Raw genomic sequence first — 24,330 nt, 5'->3', positions numbered from 1 at the left:
CAACATTAAAAGCGGGAGTCCAGCGCGGAGGAGAAGCTGCATGAGGGAAATGTTTGTTTTCGGGGTGACATTTATGTGCTTCACTCCACAAGAGCTGGTGTTCATTTCTGCAAACCGGCAACCCTGCTGCGGGGGCGGGGTTTCTCCATTGAAAAAGTAATTACTTGTCCCTAAATAAAATACATTTCAACACTCTAGCAAAGGGGACAAATTGAAGGAAAGTGCCTGACGGAGAGGTAGTTCATGCTACCAAGTTTCGAGACGTTTCATCCATTCCGCTGAAGAGCTTCGTGACCTGCGGTGATTGTTTTGAAATGAGAGGGAAAGAGGGGGAGGGGATGGGGAGGGGGAGGCAAAAACATGGTTTGGGATGGCATTCCCATCAATTCTAAGAGCTACTGAAAGGAAAAAGAATAAAATAAGATAAAAAGTCCAGCTGGTTAATGTATAAAAAAAAAAAAAAAAACAATATTCTTCCCATTTTAAATGGCACTCCATAATATATTCTGATCCATTTCAGTGTACACAGAAAGTGAAGTACCTTTCCCTTTTTGACTGAGAATGCATTAACTTAACTCGGGGCTTCACTCTCTCGTCTCGAGTGCTCTCGTACGGGCGTATGTAAACGGCTAAAAAAGAAGCGGCATTTTTTTTTTACACACGTTTTACATTCTGTGCATTATTTCCACGCCTTCACAAGAATAACACATACACGTGCATTAAATCTCAAAGCTAATGAACATCATCGGTGTATATACATTACACACGGTCCGTCGCTCGTGCTGAGGAGATTACGCGACATGAAATCCTCCGCCCTTCCTCCGCCCTCCTCCAAGCGGCGAGCTCCTGCTCAGCGCAGGTTCCTGTGACAAACACCCCTGTTCCTCCGGAGATAAGGAGCACAATTATTATTAATGTGACACGCCGCACTGACAGCTGACCTTGCACGCTCGTCATGCAAGCCGTAGCAGGCATGGTTGAGGTAACCGCTCTGAAATATATCTTTCACTCAGAGATTAAGCGTGAGGGTTTCTGCTCGACTTCATGCTGCATGGTCGCCGACGTGGAAAGGGGTTCATCACGTGATCGCAACACGACTATTAAGTCTCAGATTCCGTTGTTCTGCAGTAAAACTGATTGACTCTCTACTCTTTGCTTCATCAAGAACACGTTTTTCGTGAGTGCCTTAATTCAATGTGTTTCTAATGTGTTTTTTGGAACTAAACCTGAAACCAGACACTTTATTAAAGGGTTTCGGTTCAGTTGTTGTGGTCCGTGCCAAAGTGAAGCTCTCCAAATAAAGCTGTCTCTTGAATGGCCCAAAAATGCAACAGAAGGTTCTAAAGATCCCACTCACCGTTGACTCATCAATATGTAAATGACTATGCCCCGATGCCTCTTCATTTATTCAATTTTATTTCTCTAATTTGGTGCCCGGGCTGAAGCTACGGTATTTCTAGTTGGAAGCGTTTCTGCAGAATCGGGCACCAGTAGGGTGTCACGGTTCCTCAAGGTACACTGTATCTTCAGCGACATTCAGTGCTTGGTCACAATGATCAGAAGAAGCGAGACTAGTTCTGAAAACCATTGAAAAGTGGCATATACACAGTGCAACCTGGCAAAACCTGGCAGCTCTTTTTCGACTGGCAGAAAAAATCTTTTGGGTTAGGGCTTTTCGGCACTCCCTGACAACAGCGGGTTCTCAAACACCATCTTATTGGGGTTGGGCGGGAGGCCAGACGGCAGGAACTGGTTGCTGGGTGTTGCCAGCTCGTCCATCTCCGTGGTGAAGTGGTCCGGGCTCTCTCCGTTTGAGTGGTCCTTGATGACGCTATAGGTCAGTGCCACGCTGTAGGACGCCGGCTTCTCCAGGCGCTGGGGGCCGCAGTGGCACAGCTTCTTGAAGGCGGCGCGGAACTTCTGCGACATGGCGTTGTAGATGACCGGGTTGATGGCGCTGTTCAGGTAGATGCAGAGACGGCAGAAGAGCACAAAGTGGTTGTCCTGGTACGCCTCTTCCAGGAAGGAGTTGACCACCACCAAGGTCCGGTACGGCATCCAGAGCAAGGCAAACAGGATCACCACCACGGCGAGCATCTTGGTCACCTGAGCCAAGGGAAGAAGGGGTGTGTGCAAAGTATTAAGGTGGGGACAGATCACAAGGTGTTCAAATCTCCACAGACGGTGTATGAGCCTCTGCATGTACAAGCGCCCAAGTGAAATACGATGCAGAGCAGTCCTGAGAGAACGGCTCAAGTCTTAATGATTTGACTCCCCGCTGTCGCAAAGTCGCTTTTAGCAAGACGCTGAACTCAACCTGCTCCATGGGCAGCCAGCAAAGGGTCCCAAGGAGATCTCCCTGGGACAAGATCAGACATAAATGATAAGATCACAAAGCTGTGAAACTTTAAAACGTTTTTTCGGGTTAAGGGGTTGTTTTTTTTTTCACCCCCCCCCCCTAATGTATCTGTATCTGTTACCATAGATGGAGCAGCAGCAGTGTGGAGATTTGGGTGGAAAGAACTCTCCACGGCATGCATGTTTATCATTCAGATGTGAAAATGATGCATCCTCTTATTCAAATGCCCCGGTGTTTGGATCCTTGAGTCATTCGCAACACGGAACAATGCACACACAGTCTGGTCGGCGTTAATTGCGACTTATAATCACACGTGATACTACTGATATCATACTTAAGACGTGACTTTCCATACTTATGCTGTGGGGTCTCGGCTCCAGTTACTTGTCTAATTGTCTAATTTGATCGGTTAGGGAGTGCTGCCAGCATGATCATTGGGTGAGATAGCTTACTGTAGATCCACATCACATTTTGACCTTTGTTATAACTTAATAAGCTCCCACTAAATGGGACGGATGGTACATGGTCTACAATGGCCAGGTACCGCTGACTAATGGGGGAAAACAATAGCATTGTATTAGTGTGTGTGTGCGTGTGTGTGCTTGTGTTTGTCAATGGCGCCATGTATGTTTAAAAAGGACACCTTAATCGCGCCCTAATACAAGGCGTCGTTTCCTCGGTTTTCGGAAAACAATCCAAAAGCACACCATGTGATCCGTGTGCACACAGAGCACTAGGCTGCCTGACCGCACCGTCTGATCATGGTTGGTGTGGGCTCCTTCAGGCCACCACACCCACTGTCATTCCAGAAGAACTGCTCCACTCATCTGATAAACAGCCAGTCACCTCTGCAGCCTGACCGCACGCTATGCCGGTCCTGCTGGCCTTTTAGGCTTTGTAGGCTTTTTTGTCATGTGTAACCCTCACCCTAACCCTCACAGATCCTCCCTTGTGAATTGAAAACAGGTTTTCCACTGTCCACAAAGAGACATCATAGAAATGTATTTTGGAGATTTTGCAGTTTTATTCCTTGCCAATGCACATGCCTAAAAGGAGGAGTTTTTTGTATTCCTGTTTTTTTCCCCCCGTTTACCTCCTCCATTCATATCCCCAGGCGCATACACACACACACACACACACACACACACACACACACACACACACACACACACATACAATATATATATATATATATATAAATTACAAAAAGTAATTTTTTCTCCCTATAGGGAGAAAAGGATTTTCAATTCCTCTATATATTTTATTCCCCTTTACCTCCTTCCTTCTCCTCCGCACGTACACAGAGGCGCACACACGTTGCACATTTTTTCTTTGCAAATGCACTTGTCAAAGCAGTTTAGTCCGTACATATACACACGCAGAGGGAGAGAGAAACCGTTTATACAACACCAAGAGATATTGCAAAAACAAAATTTGTAAGTTTTGTGCATATTTATTCCTTGCAAATGCACTTGACTTTTAGTATTGATGTCCTTTCTTCCCTTTATCTCCGTCCTCAACCTCCCCCACCCCCCCCCCCCCCACCCCCACACACACACACACACACACACACACACACACACACACACACACACATTACGGAGTCATGTTAATGCACAGGCAAGCACCCACCTGTCTGCGGGACGCGGCGGTGGTGCTGCTGGAGGAATGCGAGCTGTTGAGCGTCCTGCCGGCCTGGCTGGCCTCCTTCTTCCACTTCTTGGTGTTCTCCTTCACGGGGTCTGCAGGCAGCGGGTTCAAGATAAGGATCCTGGCGATCAGGCCGTACAGGACGGTGGCCAGCATGAGGGGCAGCACGTAAAACACCGCAAAGTCAGTGAAGTAAATGGGCAAGTAGTCATTTCTGGAGACCTTGTACTCGCAGCTGACCAGGATTACGTTGTCATACACCAAGGTCTTGGTGTCCGACAGGAACAGCCACATGACGGAGTAGGCGGAGGTGAGAGCCCAGACCCCCATTATGATCCTCTTGGCCCGGGAAAGGGTGCACAGAAACTGGGCTTTGATGGGGTGGCAGATGGCGATGTACCTCTCCACGGTGAAGGCGGTGATAGAGCAGGAGGACGCGTTGATGCCCAGGTACTGGAGATAGGTGATGCCCAGGCAGCCCGCGTAGCCGTACACCCACTGCGCGCACAGCGCGTCGGAGATGTTGGGCAGCCCCGCGGCGGTCAGCACCATCAGGTCGGCGACTGCCAGGCTCACCAGGTAGCAGTTGGTGGGGGTCCGCATGTGCTTGGTGGTGAGGACCACCAGGATCACCATCACGTTGCCCACTATGCCCGCCCCGCACACCAGGGACACCAGGCAGACGCTCGCCGCCTTGTACCCCGCGGTGTGGTCTCTCCAAACGCCGAGGGTTTGGTTCCCCGGAGCCAGGGTGTCGTTCTCCGCGGTGATGTTGCCGATCGTGATGTTTTCCATCGTGGGCTTTACTGGCCGTTCAATAAATTCAGAAAGAAAGATTTTGCGAAGCGTTTAAAGTGCAAATAAGGTTTTGATTCCAAGAACTTCATTGCGCTCCCCCCAAGTCCCTAATACCTTTCCCACTCCATGGGAATCATCTTCATCGTCTTCGAAAGCTGCAGCAGACTAAAATCATAGAGTCTGAGAACGGATCCCATGTGGAAATGTGTCCAGTCGTGTTTGTCCAAGTTTGCAGAGAGAGAGGGGGAGAAAGAGTCTTCTGATGGTGCTGCGCCACCAACGCTGCGCTCCAGTCTGACTGATGGACTGGAAGCACCAGAGCTCCATCTTCAGTCCCACCTCTTTGGGGGGGGGGGGGGGGGGGCTGCAACTGACTGACTGCTCAAACAGTCAGTCAGTTGCAATGGTTCCTTCTCCAAATTCACAATTTATCCATCCAACACTTTTTTCAAGCGGATGTTCAATGTACACCTCAATGCGGGATATCCATGGATATCTAATTACAATGTATATTCAAACACTCGTGAGCATGGCTTTTTAAAATGACATCATGACATGAAGCAGTGGTTCTCAACATGGGGTTCGAGGACCACCAGGGGCCTTTCAAGAGGTCCCGGGGGGTCCCCAGTAAAATTATTAATAGTTAAAATACTAATGTCAAACAATCACCACTTTTTCATTAACAATGACTGGTTTGGTCAGTTTCACTGTCACCCTAGTGTAGAGAGGTACGCAGTGTTGGACTATGCATATCAAATAGAGGGTCCTTGGGATGAAAAGGTTGAGATTCACCTACATAAAGGAGGTTTGATATTTTTATTGTGTGTTGCACTTGCTTGTTTAACACCACGGTTCATTTAGCTTCACCAGTATATTACAATATTAAACCCTCCCCGCTGGAAGTGATTTGCATTTGGAGTGGCTTGCATTTGGAGGACCCTGTGTTAAATCTACTGAAGAAATGACGCCCAGAGCACCTGGTGGGTCTGGCGTCTATCTCCTGCTGCCCCCATCTCTCTCTCTCTCTCTCTCTTTCTCTCTCTCTCTCTCTCTCCCTCTCTCCCTGTCTCTCTCGTTGATGTGTCTGGTCTCAGATGACGGCTGAAGCATCATTATCAGAGAAAGAATGGAGGTTCAAACTGTTCAGTGAGATTACAGTAGTGCTGTGGGGAGTCTGCAGATGGGCCCCATGGGTGTGTTTTGTGATATGGTAAAGGTAAAGGTAAACACCCGCATATTGTATTTTAGAGTGTGTGTGTGTGTGTGTGTGTGTGTGTGTGTGTGTGTGTGTGTGTGTGTGTGTGTGTGTGTGTGTGTGTGTGTGTGTGTGAGATGAATTAACCTGTTTGGCCCCGACGAGATGAGGGGGATCTGTCTACATTCATTTGGATCAACATCTATAGCAATATCCCCCTCAATAGCCAAGTCATACAGTGCATCTGTCACACTCGGAATAGAACTGCTGATCATGTAACTACAGTCTCCCCTGGTGCTCCATCCCCCATATAGGAAACACAGTAGACTGAGGACACTGTCCCGGGGCTTTGGAATATAGCTTCAAGTGATGTGATTTGTGTGATTGGTGAGGACCTGTACCAGTCAAGTCAATAATCTGAAAATGAATTTAATAAAGTGTGTGGTAGAAAATGTTTTGTGCATTAAGTTAAGTACAGCGCTCTGTAACAATCAATTACCACAAACAAAGTTTATGACAGTGTGAGCAATATTAATGCCACAATTAAGGCATTAGAATGAGTGCCTGTGTGTAGCCATTTTTATAACAGATTACTTTGAATGATTTGCCCTTCTAAGTTTTGATATCCTAAACCCTCAAGTGGAGCAAGCGAAAACCCCTAAATAAAAGGAACAAACCAGGAGAAGGGACATGAAAGAGGGAGCCACCGCCTCTTCCTCCGTCCAGGATGCTGGGGGGCCAGGGGGTGCTGAGTGGGCAGATATGGCTATAAGAGTTTTATTGATCCACTGTCATGCCACAGTGGAGTGCCAGACACAGCAGAGCGAGGAGGATAATGAAGATCAGGGGGAGGTTGTTGGTTCGAGCAGTGACCACCAGCTCAAGGTATAAATGTTTTTAAATGACTGTGGCTGCCTCAGACGGCAGTCTTTGTTGCATGCAAATTCTAAGTGTTTATTGATCCCATTACGGCAAACTAATGTTATTTTTTGAGCTTTTACTGTCATGTCTTTGGAGACTAAGGAGATTTGTTGAGTCATTTTGCAGATTGGCATTGTGATACATGAACCAAACAGCGTGAACTACTTTGATTAATTGTCACTTTGTAATTTATGAGCCTAGAGCTGAAGAGCATATTATCATCTTGGCATCATACAAATGGGTATGGTGACACACCACCAAGCAGCTCGGCTACTGATCCTGACCATCCTTCCTTTCCCCACAGATCCTGACAATAGACCTTTGCTACCATCTAGTGATCATAGACTGTTATTGACCAGGGTGAAAGGCTCCTATTTTCTAAGGCCAAACTCTGTAATGATGACGATTCCATAGGACAAATGTAATCAATTTCAAAGATTTATTATATTTTATCATTTATATTGTATGTCCATGTAAAAGTCAATTTCCAATAGTCAATAGAATAATTCTACCAATTTTGAAAGTGTATCATTTTAAAGTGGTAATCTGTAAATTATGTTGTTAAAAGAATCACCTTCCATATTTGACACAATTTCTTTAGCTGGCACTTTATCAGAAAAAGACAATTTGTTTTACATGTATTATCTTATGAATACAATACACACGTAAGATAAAGATTGAACATAGTTGACAAAATAACAAGTTCAACATTAAAGAATTAACAATAGTAACACAAAGAAATGAAATGATCCATCAAGACTTCAACTCGTCATTTTTTGATTGATATTTTGTTTTAAAACATTAAAATTAAGTAAATGTTCACGTCATTGTGACTGGAGGGGTAATTTCCTTGCCACAAACAAAATAGCATTTCAAGTAGACTGTTTTTCTTCAACCTTTAATAAATCATTTATTGCTATCCTTTTAAGACCTTTTTTTTTTTTTTTTGATGACCAGCCTTAAGAACAGTCCATTCAGTATTGAGAACACACGCTCCACTTTCTGAAGCGGTAGTGTTCATCTTTGGCCACAGGGGGCGGTGTCGCGCAAAAACCCTGTGACCTGCCATTATTAAAATCACAGTTTCTTTTTTTGATACCTGAGTGCAGTGGACCTGCCAAAATCACCCAGCCTTCTCTGACAAACATAAAAATAATGAGAGATGAGACCGATGACGGACGCCACCAGTGACCTACACACTCTGATGAGCCTCACGGACGAAACTAGAGTCTCCTCCCTTTCTTTTTCTGCGCTGAGATTGACGATATCTCCCGCCGCCGGAAGGACTGTGTACGAGGCCTGACAGAAGGTCTCGATGAAGAACCTCCCCTTTCTTTTCGGCTCCTTCTCTTTCCCCTCCTCCTCCTCCTCCTCGCCCTTCTCTTTCTTGTCCTTCTCCTCGTCATTCGGTTTCTCCTCCCCGGTCTTCTCCTCGCTCTTCTCCTCCTCCTCCTTGCCCTCCTCCCTCTCCTCCTTGAGGGCGGTCACTTCATCCCCTTGACTCATCGTTCTCAGTTCTGCTGTCAGCCTATGAAGGGCACGGAGCAGAGTTAAAAAGCGCAGAACTCCGAGGGGGAAGACGTCCTTCATGTTCCTCAAGGTTCTCATAACTTACCTTTTGATTTCCTTCCTTCCTTGCTTCTTCTCTTTTCCCTTCTCTTCCTCTTTCCCCTCCTCCTCCTCCTCCTCCTCCTCTTCCTTCTTCTCCTCCTCCCTGAGGATGGTTTCTTCATCCAGCCTGCTCATCATGCACAGTTTTTCTGTGAATCTATGAAGGACACAGTTTAAGGAGGTCAGATCTCTGACAGTGAGCAGGTACGTTTCGCTTCGATGGAAAGCCGCCCTCTGATTGGACATTACAATGATATCTGCCCTCCGATTGGTCACCCTTCATTTAGCGGTGGGATATTGCGAGTATCGCAGTTCAATCTCACATTTTGACAGAATTTTTAAAACGTTAAAAGGTGATGTCCCACCAAACTCAATCAAAAAAAAAAAAAAAAATCAATCTATTCAAATGAACTCTCGGAGCCGTGGGCGCCGGCTCTCACCTCTCTTGGAAATCATTTTCTTTAAAATAGTCGTGCTCCAGCATCTCGGAGCAGCGCCACCTCTGACCGGGATCCGTCTGGAGACACGCCTGGAACATGAAGAAGAAGAAGAACACGTTTTCATGGCTTGGACAACCAAATCTTGGCATCACTTTCGAGATGGAAAAGAATCCAATTCATCAACAGAGGTGTGAATCGGAGACATATTTACTTCTACCAGGTGAGCCAGTGTGACGCTGATGAGGCCATACTTCTCCAGCAGGTCGGTGGGAGGGTGCACCTCAGGGGGACAGTAGTTCCCACACAGCAGCATCTGGTGCTCAGGCAGAGGTCCTGGCCGGGGAGCGGGAACAAGGAGACAACATTGCCGGATGTGGGATAAGTCATGTACACTCACCGGTGGACATCTTACACACACACACACACACACACACACACACACACACACACACACACACACACACACACACACACACACACACGCACACACACACACACACACACACACACACCATCACACCTGCTTCAAGTGCACCCCAGGACACTCCTGGTTGCATTCCTCTCCTTTCCTCCCTCATTTGCTGCCATAACTATGACAGGAAGAGGCCACGTGACCAGTTGTAGTTCTAGTTTTACTGGACCTAATTCATTGTTTTTCAATACATGTTGTCGTCCGATGTTTACGGTTTCGTGTAAATGTTCGTTGGTTCTATGTTTAATTGTCTCACCCGTGGTGAATCTCCCCCTTTTGGAGTAGTGATCAGTTGTTTTTAGACCCAAACATGATAAATAGTTCTCCAGAGAGGGGGGTTGGTGGTGGTTCTCCATACCCAAAACTGTGCTCTTGTCATCCCACAGGTCGTCCACAGGACAGAGTTGTTGCAGCAGTTCTTGATGATTAAAGAATGAATAAAGAGTGGCATTGCAGGTTGAGAAGTTGAACTCAACTTGCAGACTAACTCTGTCCAAGATGCAATGGTACAATTACTCTGTGTTGTATGCCCAGCATGCTGACAGCACAGGTTTAAAAAAAACAAAAACATTGCTGGTCCAACGGACAGCTGTCATTGTTAAGTGTTTATTAATGCCGTGATACCAACGTTCCCCCATTGAAAAAAGTTGATTATTCACGGCCAGGTTTGACCTCGGTGGGAATAGGGTCCTAAAACCACCTTAATCATGATGCACACATGTGCGCCAATCCATCTGAGGAGTAGAACCACTCACCAACTTTGGTGACGATGTCATTGAGCAGACCCATGGCACAGTCACCTAAGATGAAGTCCTGGCCCGTGGCCATGGTCAGGATGGTAATACCGATGGCCCACACGTCGATTGGTCTGGGGAAACTAGACAAAAACTCAACAGCATAAAAAAAACCCCCACAAAATTATTTTATCTTTACCGGAAATTCCATTTGCTTATACGGGAACGCCGTTCATAGACTTGGAGCGCTGAGTTCCGTCCGCGTCCGGACTTGAAGACACTCACGTGCCGTGGCTTCCGTCGCCGAGCAGGATTTCGGGCGCCATGTAGGCGGGCTTCCCCACGTAGCGCGACCGCAGCCCCGCGGCCTCCACCTTCAGCGCGCAGCCAAAGTCGCAGAGCTTCATCACGCCGTTCCGGGAGACCAGCATGTTCTCCGGGTCTATGTCCCTGTGGATGATCTGGCAGGACAGAGCGTCACATGGGGCCAAGGGCAGCAAGGGTTTAAATGGCCATTTCAGTTCATTAAACATCACTGTCCTATTACTGGGTCCAAAAACAAATCACATTTTAAATTCCTTATGACGACTGAACAAGTTGGTGACTCACGTTGCTGCTGTGGAGGTAGTCCACCGCTCGGATGAGCTGGAAGGAGTAGCTCCTCACCGTGTCGGGCGGGAAAGGGCCGTTGCTCATCTCATCCGCGACAGAGCACTCGAGCAACTCGAACACCAGGTACAGGTGTCCGTCCTGCCTGAGTACGTCCAGCAGCTTGACCACGTTGTCGTGGCGACACTGCTGCTCGACGGAGCGAACACAGAAGACAAACGCGGCGGCTCTAAGGTTTGCTGTGTCATGGCCGACCTCTCAGATCAGCAGCCCTCTCCTGCACTTAGGACTCAGGGTTGCATAATATCATGATCACTATTAACTATTATGAAAATGATGGCTACGGCTACTACCGATTAAACTATATGTAAATACTCGATTCTGATTGATCTGTTTATAATGGCCGTTGTCATGCCAATGCCACTAGCCAAGGCCACTAGCCAGTGGCACCAGCTTGTGACACAACATAGAAACTACTGTACAATGGCAGACTTGAGAGCAGAATAGCCCCTGTTAAAGTATTCAACCTAAATTATTTCCGTCATCACCTCATGGGAGTCAATGAGTTGCAATATCATAAATTTGTGATGGTGATGATGATGATTCAATCACACAGAATTGTTATCTCACCCTGTTTTCACTCTGCTGAAATTCACGTTCTTGCTTTTCCGTTTTAATAGAGATAGAAATGACCCCCCCCCCCCCTTAAAAGTCCTTATCATTTAAGACAGAACGTATTTATATATTAAATTGGTTAAAATCACGACAATTGCGATGGACTGATTAAAAAATACCTTGAGCAGTGTGATCTCCCCGCTGAGCGTTTTGTCCATGGAATTGTAATCCCCTCGGTCAAAGTATTTTTTCACGGCCACCAGATGTCCAGAAAGCAGGTTCCTGCATTTCGTGACGCTGCCGAATGCTCCTACTCCAAGTAAGGACAGCTCTTGGTATTGCTCCATCTTCCGGTCTTCCAAGGCCCAAGTCAACATGGTTTGGTTGAAAGAAGAGGTGGGATGAAAACGTTAGGATCTAAAAGTTGAAAGTGAATACAGTAATTGTATAAGAATGAGCTATAAGGGAGGACGCCAGGACTATGTGACCACCGCCGTCTGAAGTACTTTGTTACCGTATTGCAAAAAGAAAAAAGAAAAAATTGAAGTATCTAGACTTTCCACTTTTACTCCATTATAATTCGAAGCAGCAGTACTTTAAATTTGATTTAAAATATAGTTATATATAGATATACACACAGGCGGTCTTTCCATATGGCATAGTAAGGCAATAGCCCGGAGCCTTGGGGCGTTTTTCAAAGGCCGTCTCTGCATCCAGCCGCCAAGTCCCCCAAGCAAACGACTCTTGTGCTGCAGTGACTCTTGACTCCTGAGTCATTTGATATAGTATTTAAAATTGAAGATAATAAATGAATTATTCTAACTGTGTAAAGAGCGTTGGAATGGTTCAGTTACAATTCCTCATTCAGCTTTGATCACTGAAAAGAGCTCCCTCTGAATCATTTGTTTACTAGGTATGCTTGCATTGAGGGAGGTGGAGGTGGAGGTGGTGGTGGCCTCACACTGGCCCTGGCTGGGGCCTCCAAATCACTAAGACCGCCACTGGATATACATATCAAAAGTATATCTTATATGATATAGGTTATAAGATTTCCTATTTAAAAGTCAAAAGAAATTACATTTACTATTTTTTGTTAAATATATTCAAACGTTCAATGTCGGGGGTTAATCTTCATCCTCATCTTAGCTAATGCATATGCACCAAATTGGGACATCTTATTTTAGGAGGGAATATGAATTTTGCAATGTTACCTACTTTAGATCGTAGCTCATCCAAAATAACAGCCCCATCCAGAACAGGCCTTGCAATCCAGCCGTTTATCAAAACATATGGGGTTGTCTGTTGCTTGGCCATCCCATAATCCAACATCTAGGAGCTATTCCTTCCTTTCACCCGTCCACAAGATTTACTCGCCCATAGACTGCTTTTTCTTCGACAAGAATCTTCCTCCGTTAATCGGTGATTGAAAATATCATGCAAAAGTAATCCCGGACCACGCCCCGCTATCATTGACGTTACGGATGCCAATCACACATCCTAACTACCGACCCTGACGTCTCAATACATTATTACTCTCAGATGGCGCAATCAGAGCCCAGGGATGTCTTCCCGGATAGTCTGGGAGGCAATGAAGGCAATACGTGAGGAGACAAATTACATCATATAGCACACAGATCAGGAAAGCTCAAACCGAATGGCTCAAAAAGAATTAACAAACGATATCTTAGACCTAGATGTTACACTTGCTCGTGCCCCAGTGCCTGATTTACTGATTTACTCCAAACAGAATTGAACCTCATATCAACAACACAGGCAGAAAATCGTATTAATAAAAGCCAGTACAGGACGTATGAACACGGTGAAAACTGGGAAAATATTTGCACATCAACTGCTTCAAAAGACTGCACACCAGTCCAAACGCGGATTAATGATGAAACAGGCATCAGGCACATAGATCATCACTCTGACATTAATCAGTGTTTTCACAAATGGAATGCACACTACAGAGTCCCATAGGAACGAGTCTTTGTTTGACTCATTTATTTTTAACAAGTTTGGTACTCCCACTATTGATGAGGAGACGGCAACTGATTTGGGGAGATCGTTCTCTTTAGAAGAATCTCCGGGTCCCGATGGATTTCCCAGAGAATCCTTGCAGAAAATTGGCCATTTTGATTTGTTTTCGAAGAATCCTTCACTTGTGGTGTACTACCCCCAACAATGCAACAGGCAGTTATATCCCTCATCCTTAAAAAATGACAAGAACCTTTTAGAATGCAGCACATTTCAACCCATCTCCCTCCTAAATGTGGATAGTACACATAATCAGACTGGATTTATTAGAAATCGCTATTTGTTTTTCAATTCATGACAGGTATATAATATTCTGTATGATCCCACTCCACCTGACACCCCAGAGGTATTACTATCACTTTATGCTGAAAAGTCATTTTATCAAGCGGAGTGGGACTATCTTGTTTTATAATATCAAATGATTTGGATTTGGTTATCTATTCTCCTCCTACAGCAGCTGTTCATACAAATGGCAATCTTTCCTCTTTCTTCCCACTTGACTGCGGCACCAGGCAGGGCCGCCCGCTGTTACCCCTTTTATTTGCCGTAGCAATCGAGCCTTCGGCAGCAGCTACATTGCCTGGTGAAACCACCATTAAATGTATGCAGAGAGGAGCTTCTGAGCATTGGGTGTATCCCTCCACCTGTCAGGGCTGCTAAAAACATGATAGGCTCTGCAAGCCTTTTGGCCAGGCGACTCGTATTTCTTGAGTGAAGGGAAAAGTTGCCTCCAACTTTCAGTCCATGGATCAAAGATGTTCTGCATCATCTGAGACCAGAGAAAATCAGTTTGTCTGCAAGAGGCTGTGTCCTCAAGATTGACACTATTTTTCAGCCTTTATTATTATTATTAATTTTTTTAATTATTATTTTTGTTCCTCTGGGTTATTTTTTTGTCACTGGCATGGTATGTCAAGCCTTATGTAAAACAGACTTTTTTTCTGAATGCTGAAATGATGGCGCAGTCGGGGCGGGGCTCTTATGGGGATGGGGAGGGGGGAAATATCTGTTTGTAGACCTGAATGAATGTATGTTTCCCGGTTGTTCTTGCACTATTTTAACTTGAAAATACTTAACTTTAAAGTATGTCAATGTATTTAAGAGCAATAACCTATATACTTTGACTTAAGTAGAAATGTCAATGTTACATGTGTTGGTTTCTGTAGAAAAGTCATTACAAAGTCATGCTAACCAATTTCTCTTGCTCTTCATCCACTGGGGGATTCCCTTTGGCTGTGAAGTAGAGCGAAAGACCTGCTTTATATACCTTCTCGGACCCCAGACAAGTTTGTGACGTCATAGAGAGTAAACCCCCCCGGGGAAAGTCACGTGGTTGCATAGCGCGCTTCCACATGACGTCATAAAGAGTAACCCAGTAAATATTGTCACGTGTTTTGTTTCGTGGAATTTTTTTTTTTTTACAGCGAATTTGCCATTATTTTATTTATTGATCTTTATGGGGTTTTTTTTACAGTGAGCAAGTTTAATTGATCCATTTTTATTTTACAGTTCGTGATTATATTATTTTCAACAGTGAGTTTGGTGGCATTTTTTCACGAGACATGGAATAACTTGACATATTGTAATGGACAATTAAAAGCACACGCTTCAGGGCTAAAGTTTTGATACACGGTTAAAGTGAGTACATACAATAGGGCTGCAACAGGCGGCAAAGCGGGTTGAAGGCGAGGTGCAAGTGTATTAAACTGCAGTTCAGCCAATGGTCGCCAGATGGTGCTCCACAATACATCTGACTGGAAGTCAAAGGAAAAGCAGGAAACTTCTCCCTAGATATGAAGTCAGCAAGTTGGGTTTTTTTCCAAAGACATCTTGTGCATCAATTCAACTTCTAATTGGTGTCTAGGTTGTGATTTTTAACAGTATTCTGCCACAAAGAAGTTAATGATGGATAATTAAATCAGAATGAGCCATCTATATATCATTTGAAAAGTCAGCCTGTTTACGCAAATTTAATTGATTTTACATTCAAGTTTTGACCTCAGTGACATTCAGACCTGTCATCAACGCATGTTTCGAGAGGCTTGTGTAAAAAGTGGGCGTGGGGGAGTGTAGTTTTCCTCCACAGTGAAGGGAGTGAAAACAAATGGCAGACACCGTCACGACCAGAGCCAGGAGAGACCCAAACGCACGACACAGGGAGACTGAAGGCAGGCAAAGGATGTTTGTTAGCCTGGACGGTGGAGCTGGCCAGGGGGACCTGGTCAGGTAGGGATGACCAGGAGAAGGGGTCCAGGATCCAGGTGGAGAAGGACAGGCAGGTAAACCGGGCTGGCTGGATTTGGAGAGACAGACTGGGTCGACGAGGGGACAAGCAGGTAAGGGGAAGACGAGACAAACTAAGAACTTGGAAGGGAGCCAACAGCTGTACAACTCGGGTAAGCTAGTTGACGGTCTCGCAAGGAATGACTGGGAAGCTGAGACTAAATACTGTGAGAGTGATGCAGGTAATTCCCAGGTGTGTGCAATTGGGCTCGAGTAGGGAGCTGCAGATGGGGCAAGGGCGGCCTCTAGTTGCGCTGGGAGGCTGTGGGCCTAACAGTACCGCCCCCCCCCCCCACCCCGGAAGGGTGAGTTCGATTGAAATCCCGGATGAGTGAGGCATCCAGGATCTGTCTCCGGGGGACCCAGGAGCGTTCCTCTGGACCGTACCCCTCCCAGTCCACGAGGTACTGGAAGCCCCTCCCCCGGTGCCGCACATCCAGCAGGCGCCGCACTGTGTAGGCCGGGTGACCGATGGTGCGGGGGGTGGTGGGGCCTCGGCGGGGAGGGCTGGAAACCACCGGCTTAAGCTGGGATACATGGAAGGTAGGGTGGACACGGAGGCGTACGGCAGAGGGGTTGATGATTGACACAATGGGGAAGGGGCCAACATACCGGGGAGCAAGTTTTCGGGAGTCCACCTTGAGGGGCAAGTCCTTTGTGGAGAGCCATACCATCTGTCCGGGGATGTATGTGGGTGCACGTGCCGGTTCGCCTGCCGCTGGGACCTGGAGTAGTGCAGAGCGGGCCCTCCTCCACATCCTCCGGCAGCGACCAATGTGGGCCTGGATGGAGGGTACGGCGATCTCAACCTCCTGGGCAAGGAACAGCAGGGGTTGGTATCCCAGAGAGCATTGGAAGGGCGACAGGCCGGAGGAGGCGTTCACCAGGGTGTATTCGGCCCATGGCAGCTGGTCGCTCCAGGAGGTGGGGCTGGTGGTTGTCAGGCAGCGGAGCATGGCCTCCACCTCCTGGTTCGCCCGCTCCGTCTGGCAGTTGGTCTGGGGGTGGAAATCGGTGGAGAGACTGACCTGTGCCCACAGGGCTGAGCAGAAGGTGCACCAGACCTGGGGTCCTCTGTCCGACACCACGTCTGCCGGGATGCCATGGCGGCGGATCACCTCTGCCACCAGCAGGTCTGCAGTCTCCCTTGCCAATAGTTGGCAGGGCGAGGAAGTGGGCCGCCTTAGAAAAGCGGTCCACCACAGTGAGGATGGTAGTAGACCGGTGACGAAAGTCCAGGGCGATGTGGGACCAAGGACGAGTTGGGATGGGTAATGGGCGGAGGAGGCCGGAGCGGGGTCGGGTGGAGGTCTTGGACCGGGCGTAGGTGGGCCAGGCTGAGACGAAGGACCGGGTGTCAGGGAGCAGGGTCGGCCACCAGAAGCGCTGGCGGATGACGGCCAGGGTGCGGGTGATCCCGGGATGGCAGCTGAGGCGGGAGGCACGGGCCCACTGCAGAACCTGGGAGCGTGCGGAGTCAGGGACGAACAGGCGGTTAGGGGGTCCGGTATCTGGGTGGGGCTGGTGTTCCTGCGCTTGGGTGACAAGGGACTCAATCTCCCAGGTGTGTGGCGGCAAGGGACAGGGGTGGAAGGATGGGTTCTGGATCCCCTGTCCTCTCCTCTGGCGCGAACACACGGGACAGGGGGTCAGGTTTGGTGTTCTTGGTTCCTGGGCGGTAGGATAGAGAGTGTAATATCCCCCCACAAGAGGGCAACTGGGAGCAGAGGACGTTAGAGGGTTGGACCTGGAGCGACCAGAACGTAACTCTGAGGAGTTGCACTCTCGTGGCTGGACCGGGCAGGTGGCTTGGAGGTGTCCCAGCCGGCCGCAAGACAGACAGGCGCCGGTCTGTATGCGGCGTGCTCGCTCCTCGGGGGAGATCCGGGAGCGACCAAGTTGCATTGGCTCGGCATCGGAGAGAGTCGGGGGACTTCTGAGGCGCCCAAGAGAAGCGGGCGCTGGAGACCAGGGCGTGGGCGCCCAGGCGGGAGGCGCGGTCTGGAGTATCGCCCCCTCCCTCTCGCGCTGGCGCTCCCGTAGCCGGTTGTTCAGGCGGATGGCGGTGGACTGGACGAGGAAGGCCGAAGAAATCGCCGTCGTAAGGCGCTGGAACGTGGGGGACGAGAGAGGCGCTGGGAGCCCTGGTGGGGGAAGGATGGCGGGTCGGAGGAGCAGGGGGGGCCACAGGGGCCGGAGGACCCTGCAGGCTGCTGACGGCCGCCGCGATGTCCCGGAGGGCCTGGCCATGTTGCCCAAGCAACACTCCTGGGTCCCGGAGTGCGCGGCGGAGTCCTTCTGTGTCGGCTGAGTCCATGGCTTCCTGGCCAGACCGTACTGTCAGGACCAGAGCTAGGAGAGACCCAAACGCACGACACAGGGAGACGGAAGGCAGGCAAAGGATGTTTATTAGCCTGGACGGTGGAGCTGGCCAGGGGGACCCGGTCAGGTAGGGATGGAGCAGGGCTGGGCAGGGATGATGATGACCAGGAGAAGGTGTCCAGAATCCGGGTGGAGAGACGGGGAACCAGGCTGGATGGAGAAGGACGGGCAGCCTTGGTCGACGAGCGGAGACAGGCAGGTAAGGGGAAGACGAAAACAGAGAGACATAGACTAGAAACAAGCACTTGGAACTAGGAACGGAGCCAGTAGCTGTACAACTCAGGTAAGCTAGTTGACGGTCTGGCAAGGAATGACTGGGAAGCTGAGACTAAATACTGTGAGAGTGATGCAGGTAATTGATCCCAGGTGTGTGCAATTGGGCTCGAGTCGGGAGCTGCAGATGGGGCAAGGGCGGCCCCTAGTGGCGCTGGGAGGCCGTGGGCCTAACAGACACACATTATATTAACTGACTATCTGTTACAACTTTTACACCCCAAAGAGCTTCGCTTCCTGTGGCCATTTTCATTAGTCAAATAGTCAAGTCACAAGTCAAATAAAGTGATGATGGCAAAGGTTATGGTTATGAATATCAGCACCAAGTCCTTAATGCAGGTAAAGTAGCTTTAACACAAATGATATTCACACTTATTAAAGTGTGGTATACCTTAGAATGGAAACCAAAATAGATAGATAGATAGATAGATAGATAGATAGATAGATAGATAGATAGATAGATAGATAGATAGATAGATAGATAGATAGATAGATAGATAGATAGATAGATAGATAGATAGATAAGTGGATAGATGGATAGATAGATAGATAGGCCTAAAAATACACACACACACACACACACACACACACACACACACACACACAGACACACACACAGGGCACACGCAGCACATTTGGAATTGTCTTGTTTTTGTCATAGAAAACTATGGTCATGTGTTGTAGAACACGGAACAAGATTCAATGTCATATCAGTCATGGGGAACTGTAAATGGTATAAATAAACAGAAAATGAGGACCAGTCAAGTTATACAGCTCCATTTGTGATGCCGTCCTTCTATATCGCGCTGCTCATATCATACCCAATTCATCCACTTATAGGAGCAATCTCCCTTTTTTGCCTCCAAATTAAAATGTTTAGCAAAGATTTAGCTCACACTGAAAACAATTTAATGCTTTTTCAATGCAAACTTTTATAAACAGTTCCGGCAGACTACATGTTGTCAAATGACACATGTAGCCTGAAGAAAAGAGACTGTAATTGACCTATTGAACTAAGCATTCAATACACAGTTCTATACAGTGGGAGGTGATTTTGGAGAGATACAGTAATACAGTAGGTCCATTGGGGGGGTAGGGGAAAGGAGAGGGACAGATTGCAGGACATATGGTGTCAGTGAGGGAAAATAATTACTATGCAAAGCCAGCTCCATCACAAAAAAAAAACTCTTGGATGAGGAGCGTCCCCGTAATTAGGATAAAGAGGAGATAAGTGAAGGCAGATGTAATGTGATCATCAATTATTATGCCAGACAACCATATATTTATTGTTGCATGGACGTGTCATCTTTTCTTTTAGTGAACACACACACAGACACACACACACACACACACACACACACGCAAGCACGTGTTGCACCGTGTTCCAGACACCATTGTGCGATTAGGGGAGGCCCATTGTCAATGTGGCTGTCGGCAAAGTGTCCTCATATTTGATGAGGGCCTGTCTGCTGCTCCCTAACCTCCACATCATCCCTCCACAACCCCACCACGTCCTCTCCTTAGCCTCCCTGCCTACCGCCTCTCCATCTCGTTGTCCCAAAATCACAATCTGTTAATTCTGCCAAGCACATTTTCAGAATACGAGGAATTTTCCGTGGTGAGGATCGGGTTGGTTCTGTACAGACAATTAACATATAAATAGTTTAACAGTCGGAAAAATAAAAATACACTTTAGACAAAATAAAATTACATGAAATTGCATCAAATAAAAATAAAAATAAAAAACAAATGAATACAATTTACAATTAAATTAAATTAAATTAAATTAATAGCCAAGTAAAGTACAGAAATAGTCAACTTTATACGAATATACAGAATGTAAAAAATGTGATTCCATGCACAAGTTATGGTATAAATTATTGCTAGGCACTCACTAAATTATTACAGAGCGCATGCAGTTAAGGAGTGGGATGACCTCTTCGTAGGGTCAAGCAATGGATGAAATGAAAACTCCCATAGTTGCTTGTTAAAATGACACATATTGTCATTATATATAGCAAGCTATAACGCGTTACTTGCATTTTACGTTACTGCACCTTGATCCTCACCATACTCCATCAGACACAAGCAAAAGCCCACGCTGTGTCGTGACTGTGTTTCCCGTTTCACGGTCCAAATTGTATCTCCCTCCGTCGGTTCACGCCCGAGGCAGCAGCCGCAGCACGAGGATTTACAGCCGCGAACGGTTCGGCCACTTTACCCACAGTCCTCCCCCCACCCAAGCCCCGTGTTCTTGCCAACAGGAAGAGCATTGCACAGCTCACCCGATGTTGTTACGTCTATGACAACACAGTTATATATATACTGTACCTAATATATATATATATATATATATATAGATATCAGGTTTCTCTCCCTCTCTCTTTCTCTCTATCAAATTGTGGCGCTACCATACACACAGTCGGACTACAGTTGTGCTGTAATGGAGTGGATGAAGGGTGGAGTTTTTCTCCTTCGCAAACTACTTTATGGACAATAAAAAGGGCTGAATAAATCTCCCCCCCCCCCTCTCATCTCTCTTTCTCTCTCTCCATCTCTCTCTCCCTCTCTCTCTCTCTCTCTCTCTCACTCTCTGCACTCATCTGTTAAATGGAATCTTGTTGGGAAATGAGCCAGAGCCATTCTGCCGGCCACCGTGGCTCCTGGCAAACCGATGGCTTTATTTATAGCCGGTGCATGGCTATACTGTACTAAACCAAGTGGAAGACAGCCCGGAAGACAATTTTTTCATTTTTAAAAGCGGGATTAACCACTGCAATCCTGACTTGAGGAAGCCATTAAGTGCTAATTCCCGGAGAAGTGTTGGGACGCGTCGGTCAGGCCTGAGGCTGATTGGTGACCACCCTTGCAATGATGTAGAAAGACGCGGCGTCTGAATATCCCGAATAACCGGGAGGAAATCTTTCCGAAGATTTAGAGGAGGTCGCAGAGCTGGTGACCCATCAAATCTCTATAGATTAAAAATGGATTAAAGGGATGGCATGGACATTGTGACCAGTAATCTTCAGTGCGCAGCCATACAAGAACAGATGGTACACAATACTTGTGTGTGGCTTTAGAGTGTTGCTTGAACTGCACCAGTGGGCTTACTGTATCTGGGATGATGTGATGAAATCAGCCAGGCTAATGACATGTTGTTTTACTATATCTGCTAAAAGACTTTTTGTTATTTTAGATTATAATATATATATCATTGTTTTGTACACATACATACATATTTGCATGTATTATTATTATTATTATTCTTATTATTATTATTATTATTATTTATAATAATAATAATAATAATAATAATAATAATAATAATTTCTTTCTTTCTTTCTTTTTTATTTATTTATTTTTTTCTCTTTATTATTTTCTTTTCTTCTTTTAGTATCATATTCATATATGTATCATATTATGTATATATTCATATATATCATATCATATTCTTCTTCTTAATAATAATATTATTATTATTATTATTATTATTATTATTGTTATTATTTATTTATTTATTTATTTATTTATTTATTTATTTATTTATTTGTTTATTTGTTTGTTTGTTTGTTTGTTTGTTATAATTATGGGCGCAGAAAAGGAAATACAGTACCGGGGGGGGGGAACGGCGCTGAGAGGAAACTACGCTTCCCAGAGCTCCCTGCGGTTTTCAAATCATTTGTGCGGACTGTGATCTCAATCTGCCGGAGCGCTGCGTGGGAGGGACTCGCAGAGCTCCCCGACCCTCACCACAGCGGCTGGCGGCGACTCAATATTCACGGCGCTGTTTTAAATAGGACAAAACAAACTCTTTTGTCGGAATCGTGTCCGAGCAGAGAGCTGTGGAAGAACACAGGAGGCGCGGGGCAATTTGGAGGCGCACGTCAGTAAGTGGGCTATACTCCGCCTTAAGGCTTTAATTGTTTTACAGATTGATACGGTATTTTTTGTATCTACTGTTAATCGGTGATTTCACTATAAAACAGTCATGCACGGTGCACCATATATCGAATGGTATCGTCTGTGTCGTCTATTATATTACATTGCATTATGCTGCCTGCATGTGCATTAGTGATCTATCGTCTTTATTATAGGCTCATGTTTGTGGGACATATTTAATGATTGTTAATTCGAAAGTACACTTTAAATTGCAAGTTCTACACAAAGGCACTTTATGGAGACTATACTTTACATCCGTGCGCCTGACAAAGATCAGATAGATTAAATAGTCTAATCTGGGTTCCTGGATCCTCTTCCTAATTGGATATAGGTGGACTTGGGCTGATCACAGCCTGTCTAAGCGCATTTCGTGAACGATCCGCGGGAGCTTTCTATTAAACAACCCTGTCAACGTACGTGTGCGTGTGTGTTTATGTGGGTGGGAACCAGTGACCACCACTATAGTTTTGGATCGATCGATAGACACTTTGCACTTTGCAGGGCAATAACATTTTGACGCATCGTTTTTAAGGTGATGAATCTTCTGTTATCAGGGATGCTGCTGGAAACGAATTAGGATGGCTTCCCATGAAGAGCTGCTTTCCGGGGATAAGGGAGATGGACAGCCCGAGCCACCGCGTGTCCTTGACCGGGCTCCCGACGCGCGGCAGGTCCGGGGATGGAGCAGCTCCGCCGGAGGAGAGCCCTCTGGCGGCGCGCCCCCTGGTGGAGGAGCGCCCTCCAGAGATGGTCCATGGGGCTCAGCACCAAGGACGGCGCCACACAAAGCACGTGACGACCTTCGCCTCAGCCTCCACCATCCCGTGGAGGAGAAAGGGAGAGTTTGCTGCGACGAGGACCTAGAACCGTCCTTCACCTCCGTAGACGAGAACGTCAACCTGTGGCTGGAGGAGGAGCTCCGCTTAGAGAACGAAGCCGCCCTGGACTACGGGGTGATCAGCGCCGTGACCCTGCTCCTCACCGGGATCTCCCTGGTGGCGGTGTCCTACGCGGTGCCCCGCGGCGTGGCCGTGGACCGGGACAGCGTGTCCGCCAGGGAGATGGAGAGGCTGGAGACGGAGAGCGCGCGGGTCGGGGCACATCTGGACCGCTGCGTCATAGCGGGCCTGTGTCTGCTGACGCTGGGCGGGGTGGTCCTCTCCGTGCTGCTGATGATCTCCATGTGGAAGGGTGAGATGTACCGCAGAAAGGCCTTGGCGTACGTGAAGCGCACCACCAAACTTTACGGCTCCATCAACCTCAAAACGAGGCAGAGTCCGCGGCACTCATCCGCGCACGTGTCCATGGAGATGGAAGAAAGTTTGACCTAGAAGGCCTGATGTGCAGACAGTGCATCTTTCAGCTGAGCATCCAACAAAGACAATAACTGTAGTAGCCAAAGTAAAAACAGTAATTTGACCTTTGTTTGGGTAAAGGAACAGGATTAAAGGCCATGTCATATAATATATAATCACCCGGTAAACATAATATAAGGTACAGGACCAGCAATGTGACAATGAGTAGATGATGTGGACAGATCAAGTTCCGAATGTTGCTGCAGAACATTGTAAAAAAAAAAAAAAAGTAATGGAAATCCCAAGAGCCGCAGATCACCAATTCTGGTGTCTCTTTCTTTTCATTTTTTTTTTGATGCAATGTCTGAGAGCCTCCATTTATTATTGAGGCTATACATATTTAATGCAAATGTCTCCAACATTGAGATGATGGCAACACACACACACACACACACACACACACACACACACACACACACACTGATGCACACACTTACAGGGTGTGTTCTTTGGGGTCAGTGACTCCGGGTTGGGTTGGGTTGGTTGAGTAGAGCTAGCCCATCAGATGTGGCAAAGTGGTCTATGTGGGCCACGCCGTGATATCCAGTGACAGTGTGGCTGCTGCAGCGTTGAGTGTTGAGGTGAGCCGACATCCCTCTGACTCCCCCTGTGTGTACCGTACACCCGTCTCGCCTTCGGCCACTCTCCCTGGGCTTCCTT

The 24,330-nt window shown here is 46.9% G+C and overlaps 3 protein-coding genes across 3 annotated transcripts; 1 reads left to right on the top strand and 2 right to left on the bottom strand.

Annotated features, from left to right (window-relative positions):
• Positions 1-1,665: 1,665 nt before the first annotated feature.
• trhra (thyrotropin-releasing hormone receptor a) lies at positions 1,666-4,804 on the bottom strand (the record flags this gene model as incomplete). Its single annotated transcript, XM_080004822.1, has 2 exons — positions 1,666-2,106; positions 3,992-4,804. The coding sequence occupies 2 exons, from the start codon at positions 4,802-4,804 to the stop codon at positions 1,666-1,668; spliced, it is 1,254 nt and encodes a 417-aa protein (XP_079860948.1).
• Positions 4,805-7,769: 2,965 nt separating this feature from the next.
• LOC307233485 (cyclin-dependent kinase-like 4) lies at positions 7,770-20,571 on the bottom strand. The gene is made up of 9 exons (XM_080004821.1): positions 20,446-20,571; positions 11,584-11,759; positions 10,790-10,978; positions 10,466-10,641; positions 10,202-10,323; positions 9,192-9,307; positions 8,975-9,063; positions 8,539-8,691; positions 7,770-8,451 (listed from the first exon to the last, which is right to left on the bottom strand). Exons 1-9 carry the CDS (start codon positions 20,453-20,455, stop codon positions 8,001-8,003), a joined length of 1,482 nt encoding a protein of 493 aa, XP_079860947.1. The 5' UTR covers positions 20,456-20,571; the 3' UTR covers positions 7,770-8,000.
• Positions 20,572-22,893: 2,322 nt separating this feature from the next.
• On the top strand, positions 22,894-23,646 carry tmem74 (transmembrane protein 74; the record flags this gene model as incomplete). Its single annotated transcript, XM_080004820.1, has 1 exon — positions 22,894-23,646. One exon carries the CDS (start codon positions 22,894-22,896, stop codon positions 23,644-23,646), a length of 753 nt encoding a protein of 250 aa, XP_079860946.1.
• Between the last annotated feature and the right edge of the window lie 684 nt (positions 23,647-24,330).

Source organism: Zeus faber, assembly GCF_960531495.2.
Source record: "Zeus faber genome assembly, chromosome: 8".
In the NCBI taxonomy this organism is placed as follows: Eukaryota; Metazoa; Chordata; class Actinopteri; order Zeiformes; family Zeidae; genus Zeus; species Zeus faber.
This window is presented reverse-complemented; position numbering and strand designations above follow the sequence as displayed.